The sequence below is a fragment of the Rosa rugosa genome, chromosome 3 (assembly GCF_958449725.1).
Source record: "Rosa rugosa chromosome 3, drRosRugo1.1, whole genome shotgun sequence".
NCBI classification, from domain to species: domain Eukaryota; kingdom Viridiplantae; phylum Streptophyta; class Magnoliopsida; order Rosales; family Rosaceae; genus Rosa; species Rosa rugosa.
The window spans coordinates 4,835,524-4,847,219 of record NC_084822.1 but is presented as its reverse complement, the minus strand read 5'-3'; the positions used below and the strand labels follow the sequence as shown (position 1 = coordinate 4,847,219).

Below are 11,696 nucleotides of genomic sequence, written 5' to 3'. Positions count from 1 at the left end.
TAGAATACAATTATCTATCGTCTTTAGTCTCCTACGATAACATTTATATGTTGTTTTATATGCATTATAGTCACAGATAAGTGTGCATTAAACTTAGTTAATACTATATTTATTTACCGTTTGAGTTTAGTCATAGATGACAGTTAAATGACGTTTAAAAGGAATACAAATAACAGTTGTCTGTGGTTTTTATTAACTTATAGTAATAGTTATCTGTTGTGGAATATAACTTGGAGTTACAATTAAGTGTGGTTTGAAAGTTGTTAAGGTTACATTTATCTATTGTTGTGATTTATACTCTACAACAGTTAACTAAAGGTTGAAGAGCACAGACAGGACAATTATTTGTTGCTTGAAGCTAATTTGAGCGATAGTTAAATGTTGTTTCATTTTGTTTGTAACCATAGAATTTTGGTTCTATCGACAATTATCTGTTTTTTGAGTGGATAAAAAACAACACACTTGGATTTAATTCTGTTGTTACTTTCTATTTTAGATGACAATTTTCTGTTGTTTGAGTGTCCAAATATGAACACAATTTTTCTTGTTTCTGTTGTTCTTTGACGCGTCCAACAACATCATTTTGTTGTTGCTTTCTATTCCAGATGTCATACTCGTATCCCTGTTGTGCCATAATCATGTAAATCTGGGAACAACACAATGCATTCATCAAATATGAAATCCATTCACAAAAATACCAATATTTGATCAATCTGTTCCTGGAGCTATACATACATCCATCATGGAGCTAAACTTAATAAACATCAGTTCAATAACCCATAGCAGTTGGTATGATCAACAAATGTAACCCAAAAAACCACTGATATCTCATACTAGCTACTGATCATAAACTGTACTTGCAGGCCAAAAATAGATACTTAGACCAACTGCATAACTAGTTAATATGGGTTATAGATGATGCATGTCCAAAATTAGAATCTTCTCGACACACTAGCTTTGCTGAAATTGGCTGACATACTTTGCCCACTCGGCCCGGACCTGATCAATGTCTTTTTGTGTGTAGAAGTGATTTGCTTTCCTTTCCCACTGCAAGTATAAAAAAAAATACAAGTTAATGTGAATGGATATGTTTCACAACATTAATCAGAATTGGAAGGAGTTGATATATATATATATATATATATATATATACCTTAGCACTCCACTGTTGATTTTTGTCCTCCGCTATGTCTTTCATGTAATGCATAATCCACAGTCCACAAGTTTTATCGCCCAATTGCTCCGGAATGCCCTGAAACATCATAAAATTATTGAATACCTGGCTGATGCTATGGAATAAAAAGAACATTTGTTGAAGTAAAATCAACTAGCATATAGTTAGCTGGTTTGCAACTCGTACCGCACAATTTTTCCATTGAACTATTTTTCTGCCTTTCTTATTTTTCTGTGCATTGTATATTCTGATGGAACTGAAACAAAATGACGAGAACAACAATCAGCCAGAAACTGAACAACTTACAAAGTAACATTTAGATATAAATAATTCCAGCAAAATGCAAGTATAACAACCAATTTAACATTGAACCAAACTGAATGTAGAAGCCGCTTACTCGTCCACAATAGTTTTCCATTCACCGGTGATGAGTCGCCTCTTTAATGGATCCATGAAGTGCACCACTTCTTCACCGGGGTTCACAACCGTCAACATCCAATGACAACTAACATTAAAATGTTCAACTCAATACCCAAATTAATGAAGATAGCATGCATTTATACTGTAGATATTAGGAGGTAAGGTCTAAATCAAAATTGCTTACCCTGAGTTATATGGAACTAGAAAAACCTGGCCAGGCTTCCCATTTCCATACCGAACAGCTAGAGAACGAGCTCGTTCTGTTGGATTTCCACACGCAAGTGCACCAGTGTGATCAGGGTCTATGAAGGCGATCATTTCCAGCATCTTTGTTTTCTTCAAAACCTGATAGAGGTAGCTACAAAAACAGCAGATTTAGTTTAACACCAATTACAACATTGAAGATGGCCACCATACAACCTAATACAATTTAATAGATTTAATATGCACTACAAACCTCATATACATCACTAATGAGCCGTTCGATATCTCCTTCATGTTGGTCATGGCATACACATCCCTCCTAAAGATAGCTACCTTCTTTGGATGGCCTAAAAGCTCTTCTCCCAAAGTGGTGTGGATGGTGAACCCATCCTTTAAGAATGTGTTGGCCCATTGGCACAACATCTTTAGGGGTAAAGGCAACTTGGCTGGCAGGTTTTGAAGGTCATCATGATCATCATCATCATATATGTCGCTATTTCTCTTCTTCACAATTTTACGCTTTACTCCTTCCTATATTTATAAACAATAATATGCATCATTATTAGATCAAAATAGTTTAGGGTTTCTGAAAATGTACTAATGAACAAATGAAATTACCTTTTGCTCAACTGTGGGGGGTATAATCAAGTTTTTAGGCCAAGCAACGCATGTGCCAATCGCATCGCGTATTTTGACAATCTCATCTTTGATAGGAAATGGTAGCAAAGCATCTTCAACAATAGCTTTGGTGACTGACACGCGCACATTTTCCTCTCCCATTGGAACACCATGGATTGTTTGTTTGCTGGCCTCAATATCAACTTCAACGATGGTTCCAAGAGCAACTACATTATCCAATGAATTTATTGCTAGCTTAGACTCCAACTTGACCGTATTGGTCATAACCTGAGATTTCTGAAACAGTTGCATAAATCAGATTTCAGAAATCGGCATGCATCAGTAAGTATGATCTATCAATCTAACCATAAGGGTAACAGAAAGTAAAGGAAGGAAGGTAAGGTAATAGGGTGTAGTTTACCGGAACTTCTTCCCAGAATTTAGTCTTGATGAGAGGTCTACCAACTATCCCAACATCATCCTCAATAACCGATGCAAATTTGCTGCTCAATTTACTATCCAGAAACGGCATAGCAGTCTCCTCTTCAACATCCACTTGTGCAGCATTGTTCAAGATTAACTTCTTCTTGACATTTCTAGCAAGCTCAGTTTGACCAACCTTCATACCCTTGTCATTTTGCCGGGAACAGCTGCCTTGTCCAGAACCAATATCATTCAATGGTGTCAACGTTTTCAATGAATCATTGTCAACCTCTTTCCTCGCAACCTTTTCTTCCAACTTCTTAAACCTATCCTCCCAAACAGCTATTTCCTTGGCAATGTGATGTTCCATCTCCAGCTCCCATTTAGCTCTTTCATTGGCAATGATAGTTTCTTTCTCTTCAGCTAATATCCTCTTCACACTCACCCTCAAGGTGTCTTGTACAGATTCCTTTCGGCGTTTTGGTATATTAAAGTAAGCAGCCGGCTTGACAAAGCCACCAACACCTCGTACCCTGCCAGGGGCCTCGGGGTTTCCCAATGCCAATGTTAGAATATCATCTGATCCAGAAGAATTCACTTCACCTTCACACAATTTTTGCCTTAGTTTGTCCTGTAAATATAAAATAGAAGCATCAGATGCATGAATGATGCAAATTAAATATAAAAATTCAGAAAAAATAATTACACTTGTAATTGAACTTACAATTTTTTCAACTGTCTTCTTGACTTCCGGCCCGTTGAAGTTGCCGGTCTTGTCTTGTCGTGCCTTTACCCACATTGTCGCACGATCAAGTTCTTCGATCGGTATTGTTTCAGACTATATGAACATAGAGGGTATAATGATCATTACTTTGTCCTAAATCCAAGGAAGAACAATTATACAGTAAAGTACTCTAGAAAAGGCTATACTAACCAGTTCTTCTTGAAGATTAGCATATCCTTTTCGCGCCATTCGATGAGGGTACTTATTCTCCTTTCGCTTTTTTATTTGTGCCTCGCGAAGTTCCTTCAAAGAGTATGCAGAAGTGTCCACAATATTAGAGCGTCTTGAAGATTTTAACAGATATAGACATAGAATAAAAGCATTATCATCTGTTCTTGGACTAAAATTCAGTAGTTGCCAAACCTTAAATTTTGTGGTAGTCCTATCAGCAACAAACTTATCCCAGTCACGCTGGTCAATGGATCGATAATCATCGGGAGGGAACTTCAACAGTTCAGGGTTATCCAAATATGGCATAATGTACCAGTTTGTCAACTTGCTCTTGAATTCTCTCCATTTATTGGCGGCTGATGTAATAACCAATTTCTTCCACTCCTTAGGCACCACAAATGCTTCCTGCATATGTTCAAAACCATAAGCGGGAACCTTTCTTTAATATTTGCTCATTGTTAATGAAAATAAGTAGAATACAAGTAACACAGCTATATAGAACAACATTATCATACAATTAAACATATAGTCAGATTAATTACCTCAATACTTTCCCAGATTTTGTCTTTCTCATCTAATTTCACTTCTCTCCAATCCTTTATAGATATCGGGATCCTTGTACGTGCCAATACCCCAATATAGGACTGCATCTCCTTAGCTGCCTTTCCAATTGGTTCCCCTTGAGCATTACACTCAACTTTCAGCCTCTTTCCACGAATAAGTCGCCTTGAAATGCGATTCATCGTTACCATCCCACGCTTAAGTAACTGTAGTCCACCGGTTAGGTTGTCCTCTTCATCAAGGGCCTTGCTCTTTCCAACATTACGTGCATATGCTGCCTTCTTGGACTTACCAGCTTGCTTGGATACACTTCTCTTTGGGGATGCAGATTTGTTAGAGTGAGCAAGTGTCAACATTGTTTTTCTTGATGTCGCTTGAGCTTTCTTGGGGGTTGCAGCTTTATTAGGGGCTGCATCTTGCTGAGCGAAGGTAGATTTTAGTGGTACATCCTGCATATGTTCAACAGCTGGTTTTGACACGATCTTTTGACCTCTTTTCATTTGCAATGCCTTCATCCTTAGTGCTATAGCTCTAGCTTTGGCTGTGTTGTTAGACCGGGGAGCCATGACCTAAAAGAAACAAGTCAACAGTTAGCAATATGTATAAATAAATGGTTGAAAACAAATAGCAGATCACAGTACACAAAAGTACACAACACATTAGCAGCTAAATTGAACCTAGTACTAACAAAACAACTAACATATTAAAAAGGTTCATATATTTCATCAATAATCACACAGTACAAAGACGGGTGAAGCAAACAAAAGTGCAAGGAAACAACCCTATTATCTAATCCTATAAGCGACGATGACTATTTTCATTCTCAACCCATATGGCTTCATCTCCAGGTCGCATATAATTGATGTGATCATCACCAACTATGTCATCAAAAGTCTCAATAGATGGCAATGTGGCATTATATGGCTGCTGTTCCACTTCAATATCTTGTAGCTCCTCATCATCATTAGCCTCTTGGTAGTCTTTATCTGGACACCTTACTACCACTGACCATTGCACATCAAGGGGGTCTTGTATGTAAAATATTTGCTTAACATGCGTAGCTAAGACAAAAGCATCATTTAAGTGCCCTATCCTATTCAAATTCACCAAAGTAAACCCAAGTTCGTCTACTTTGATGCCCCTAACATTCTCTACCCAATCACATTTGAATAAAGGTACCCTAAACTTGTAGTAGTCCAACTCCCATATATGCTTAATCACACCGTAAAAGTGCATATCATCTGTTCTAGGGTTTTTATCCCTTGCATTAGAAATCTGCATTGCATCAGCAAGCAAAAATACCCCACTGTTTTGAACAGATCGAAGATTGTCACGCTCCTTGGTGTTGAAATCAACACCATTAACCTGGTATCCACTAAATGTTGGCACTTCATTCTTTGGTCCAGCTGCCATCCATCTCATTGTATGTGAAACATTATTGTCAGCAAACATGAGTTCATTTGAAACCTGCAAACAGTACATACATTACATAGCCATCAAAACATAATATTTTATTGTTGCAAATGTATCAATAATGAAGAACTTACCCTCTCTTTTAACCAGTTCGAAAAGGTCTGATTCTGTTTATTCTTCAACCACGTTTCATTTTTTGAGAACTTAGGATAAAGCAACTTTAATAACTCCAAATGTTCACTGGATGGAGGAGAAAAACAAAACACTTAGCAAGAAATAGAAAATAATGAAGGGAATTTGCTGACATTAATTATAATTATTAAAAAAGAAAAAGAAAAAAGGAATAAGTAATGACTTACAGGAAATATGGCAACGCATCCTCCGTATTCTGCAATACACAAAGATGTGCTTGATGCATTTCTTTTCCATAAACAGAAATCATGGAAGCACCTGATAGCGGTTTGGATGCATTCCGAAATTCTGCTTTGCTACTTTCTGGGATTCCAGCAGTACCAGCATCATCAAGCATACGTTCAGCACAAAACTCAACAGCCTCTTCGACAATATAACACTCTGCTATGCACCCTTCAGGGTGCCTACGACATCTCACCCATCCTTTGAACACTTTCATGTATCTCTCAAATGGATACATCCATCGAAAAAATACTGGACCACAAAGCTCTACTTCTCTGACAAGATGCACAGTCAAATGAATCATGATGTCAAAAAAGGATGGTGGGAAGTACTTCTCAAGCAAGCAAACTGTAATAACTAGGTCAGCTTGCATTTTTTGTAGCTTGGAAACATCAATCACTTTGGCACATATAGCCTTGAAGAATAGGCAGAAGCGAATGATTGCATACCTAACAGGCTTCTCAAGAACAGATCGTAAAGCAACAGGGAGCAGAATTTGCATGATAGTGTGACAATCATGCGATTTAAGACCAACAAGTCTTAAATCATCCATAGAGACAAGGCTCCTAACATTTGATGAAAACCGCACAGGCACTGTCATATTGAAAAAAGAGTTGCAAACTATTTTCTTTTCATTTAGCAGCAAATTCCAACTAGCTAAAGGTAACTTGTCTCTTTTGGCACCAATTTTGGGATTCAAACCAGTCCTAATGCCCATTTCAACCATGTCTAAACGAGCAGCAACCCCATCCTTTGTCTTCCCGGGAATGTTTAGCAATGTACCAATGATAGCATCACAACAGTTCTTCTCAATGTGCATTACATCGAGATTATGTCGTATAGGAATATATCTCCAATACTCTAGTTCAAAGAAAATTGACTTCTTCTTCCAACAAGGCCTGCTTCGGTCTTCAACACTCTTTGCAGGATGACACTTTTTGCCAAATGCACAGTTCATACCCTCAACTCTAGCAAACACCTCCTCTCCGGTTAATGGTACAGGAGCAAGCTCCTCCTCTACTGTATTGTCGAAAGCAGCACGCTGTTTTCGATAGGGATGATGTCTAGGTAGGTATCGACGATGCCTCATGAATGACATTTTATTACCTTTCTTCAACCTATATGGTCCACTCTTATCAACGCATATCGGACAAGCATTGTATCCTTTCACATTGCTGCCTGACAAGTTCCCATAAGCGGGAAAGTCATTAATGGTCCAGAGGAGTATAGCTCTTAGTTTAAAGTATTCCCCTCTAAAGGCATCATATACTCCCTCAACCCCATCCCACAAGACTTTTAGATCATCTATTAAAGGTTGCAGATATACGTCGATATCATTACCAGGCTGTTTTGGTCCGGAGATCAGCAGCGTCAACATCATATACTTCCTCTTCATACATAGCCATGGCGGAAGATTATATGTCACAAGTATAACAGGCCAGCAAGAGTACCTGCTACTTAGAGAACTATGAGGATTAAACCCATCAGATGAGAGGGCTAGTCGAAGGTTCCTAGGCTCACTTCCAAATTCCGGCCATTTCTTGTCAACTAAATCCCAAGTCGGGGAATCAGCTGGATGCTGCATCATTCCATCTTTCTTTCTACCATAATCATGCCAAGTCAGATTCTTAGCTGTATTGGCCGATTGGTAAAACCGTTTGAACCTCGGGATTGGTGGAAAGTACCATAAAACCTTGGCAGGTATCCCTACTTTTTCAGTTTTATCCTTGCCTAATTTCCACCTTGAAGCACCACAAGTGGGGCAGATAATAGCATCTGCATGCTGCTGTCTATACAAGACGCAGTCATTTGGACAAGCATGAATCTTATGGTACTCCATACCTAATGCACTAAGTGATTTTTTTGCCTCATATAAAGATGCAGGAACCTCATTTCCTTCAGGAAGCAAACCCCCGATCATTATCAGCATGTCAGAATAGCAGGAATCAGTCATTCCATGCTTTGCTTTCAGATTGAATGTCTGAATCAGACCATTTAACTTGGTTGTCTTGGTACAACCAGGGTACAAAGGCTTATCGGCATCCTCCACATACTTCAGAAACTCATTTGAGTCTTCTGAAATCTCCTCATCCTCACTCTCTCCTTCTACATCATTCTCTCCCATCCTACTACCCCCATCCCAATCTACAGTTTCAGCTTCCCCTCTTCTATTGCCAGAAATGGCAGCTGTATTAGGTTCTCCATGCCACCTCCAATGCTTATAACTACTATCAATACCATTCCAAAAAATATGGTCCTTAACAACTCCAATGGAAAATCCATCAGTATTGCAGCATTTTAGGCAAGGACAACGTATTTTTGCTTGGTTGTTGGCATTAGCAGAGGCAAATTTCAGAAACTGTCCTACTCCTACCTCAAACTTGCGTGACCTTCTATCAGCATTCATCCATGATTTATCCATCTTACACAGAAAAAGTAAAATAATCAAGATTTGTACAACACCTTACATACATTTATATATCCCAAACACAATACATGCTATACTGCTCAGAACTAACTAACTATAGAAGTAAAAAAGAAAAATGTACAAGATCAATCCTCAATCATCTATATTTAATGAAAAAACTATACAAGAGCTGCAAGTCATGCATTGAGATACGATGTTAAGAAAAACTTACTTGTAATTGCCTGACGATATGCCTGAACTACGACCTTGCTGGAATACCAGACCCTTCACAATGAAGTTAGCAACAATCTCAGCGACCTGTACAGATGTATCAAAACATTAGATACGCCGCACAATGTAATTATCAAAGATAAAAGAAATATTAACATCATTTAATAATTGCATTAGGCGGCCAGAGACATGCAGTTGTCCAAGGTGTTTTCGATCAGATTGCTAGATAGTAAACTCTTTGGAACATTGCCTAAAGTTAATGAATGTTGTTTTATTATCTGCAGCTACATGATTGCTTTATGCAAGTAAAAGATTACAAAGAAAGACTTAAAAGAAGTGAAGATAAACTTTGGGTTGGTGATTTTGTTCCTCTTGAGATTAATGTACAGGAAAAGATCAATTTGAGAGGGGAAAAAAAAAGGTATCATTTTAGAAAATGTAATGGTGAAGAATATTAATATATATTTTTTTTGTCTATCCACAAGCTGAAGTCAAAACTATCTAGAATTTTGGTCAACTTCTTTTGAACCGGCCAGTTTTGAGTATCAAGTTCTTTTGTACCTTAAAATGAACGCGGAGATCGCTGCCTCTGGCTTTGCAGGCTGATTCATCATTGCAAAACAATAAAAACCATTAGATTTTCAAAAACACTCAAACTCATACTAATAAGCCCACGAAACAAACACATTGGTTAAACTACAAATTACTTACACTTGGTATTGTTGTCCGGCTCTTGCAAATACTTCACCTGCAAAAAACCCAGTAACCCAATCTCATAAGAATTTGAATCCACCAACACAAAACCACAGATTCAATGACCCATACATTTTGATTTCGGACTAAAAACATATAAAACATGCTTCATTTTCACTGCTTCTGAAACCTAGAAAACCAAAACTATCTTTTTTTTTTGGTCGACTTTTGAGTCAAAGAAGCTATCAAATTCCTGTTTCAGTAATAGAACAACTAGAGTTTATATTTGGTCATTTGGATGCCTAAAACACAAACATGCTATCAGATTGGTATCATTTATGCTATCCTAATTATGCTATCAGATTGGTATCAATTATGCTATCCTAATTATGCTATCAGATTCACAGCAAAACACAAGCATCCTATCCTAATTGCCTATTCTGTAAGGTATGCAACTTAGTTGTTGTAGTTCCTAATGAATATTGATAAGTCCACATCAAGTCTTACAAACAATTCATACAATGAACCAAAAAAAAAAAAAAAAAGCAGCCAAGCTAAATACAAACAGCAATATATGAAAGAATGAAAGATCAAAGACCATGTTTAGATCTCAAGTTCTCAACTTCAATCCATCTGTTACCAAAATATAGGGATTTCATGTTCATGTTTGTAGGTTGACGATCAATAACTATACTAAGACTAAAATCAGATTGTGGAAGAATATATATAGAGGAGGCAATAACAAATATATTTACCTGGCCGGTAATTTTACTTTCTGGAGATCAAACCGGTCAATATCAAGTTTGAGACCCTGTAAACATGCAATTGTACATAAGACTATAAAAAAGTTTTCGTATTTTGTAATTTTCACTTCTCAGCACCCAAGTAGCATAGAATATAGCTTCATATATACCTGATAAATTTTAAGCCCCTCAAAACTTCACCAGCAAGCCAATTGACACCAAGCTTATATGCTCAAACCTGAATTGCAAAGCCCCATGATAAACTGAGTTCGTCACTCCTGAGACATGTCAAAACATACATGTAAGCAAGAATGCTTCTTAAATGAATACATATAACTAATTCAAGCAATATATACTTAACTGTTAACGATAAAGAAGAAAACAAAACCCTCAACAAAGAACCAAAAGGGAAAAAGAAAAAAAAAAAAAACAGCCTTAGCAAACAAATAAAGAGGAAGTAGAATCACATCTATAATTATGACACTGTAAACAACAAGTCCACATAGTGAGATGGCAACGGATCAATTCCTAAAACCTGGAATCAGAATTCAATAAAATATATATATATATATATATATATATATATATATATATATATATATATATATATATAAAATAAAAAAACCAAAATCAATTGCTAAACCAATAATTGAAATTATCAAAGTAACAATCACCTTCTTGCAGTGATGTTGTTCTAGTGAGAAATCCAAACCTACAATCATGAAGACGTCAAGTTAAAGAGAGATCATTTATGTTAACCAAAGAAAGAGGTTTAATAGATGTGCTCTATATATATATATATATATATAGAATCTATTTCCTACATTTCTATAGTACTTCAATTCCTGTCAGACATTAATTTGACATAGCGAGCTCATCGCTCAATCTCCTTGTTTCCAAGTCATTCCAACTCAATAGAAGAAACTCTCATCGAGCTTATTCGCTTTTTGTTTTCCTCCGATTTAAAGAACAGAAGATTCATCAATAATCAGAAAACAAAACTTAAATACCTGATTCACAGCAGCACAACCAAGTAAAACCAACTAACAACACCAAAAGAACAAGCCAAATACTCCTTTGCATAAAACCTACACAATAAGAACAAAATAATCATCACCATTCAAACAACAAAACACCCAAACATCTATAAAAACTAACAATCCAAACCTCAACAAAAACCACCCACTGAAAACCACAAAACCATACCCAAACACATAGAAACCAAAATCATTACCTCAACAAAACATAAAAACCAAGATCAATTGAAACCCAACCACAACAAAATCCACCGATTCAAAACCACAAAACTACAAGCATCAATAAAACATCACCTCCGATGAAAAACCTCTTCTCCTCCGATGCTTTTCTCTTATCTATAGATTTGGCACGGTAAACATCTAGAAGTCATGGAACTTCTGGAAGGGTCAGTGGAGGCTAAAA

At 36.9% G+C, this 11,696-nt stretch overlaps 1 protein-coding gene across 1 annotated transcript; it reads right to left on the bottom strand.

The window, feature by feature from the left end:
* Positions 1-689: 689 nt before the first annotated feature.
* LOC133736333 (uncharacterized) lies at positions 690-2,234 on the bottom strand. Its single transcript, XM_062163790.1, has 6 exons — positions 2,052-2,234; positions 1,779-1,952; positions 1,572-1,679; positions 1,361-1,430; positions 1,154-1,252; positions 690-1,047 (listed from the first exon to the last, which is right to left on the bottom strand). Exons 1-6 carry the CDS (start codon positions 2,219-2,221, stop codon positions 952-954), a joined length of 717 nt encoding a protein of 238 aa, XP_062019774.1. The 5' UTR covers positions 2,222-2,234; the 3' UTR covers positions 690-951.
* Positions 2,235-11,696: the final 9,462 nt, after the last annotated feature.

What these genes read in the sequence shown, in the direction of transcription:
- LOC133736333 (XM_062163790.1), bottom strand. Translation starts at nt 2,221, where the DNA reads ATGTTGTGCCAATGGGCCAACACATTCTTAAAGGATGGGTTCACCATC. An exon ending in TCATTAGTGATGTATATGAG is followed by an intron (nt 1,953 to 2,051) that starts GTTTGTAGTGCA and finishes CTGTTTTTGTAG; the next exon opens with CTACCTCTATCAGGTTTTGA. An exon ending in TTCAATGGAAAAATTGTGCG is followed by an intron (nt 1,253 to 1,360) that starts GTACGAGTTGCA and finishes ATGATGTTTCAG; the next exon opens with GGCATTCCGGAGCAATTGGG.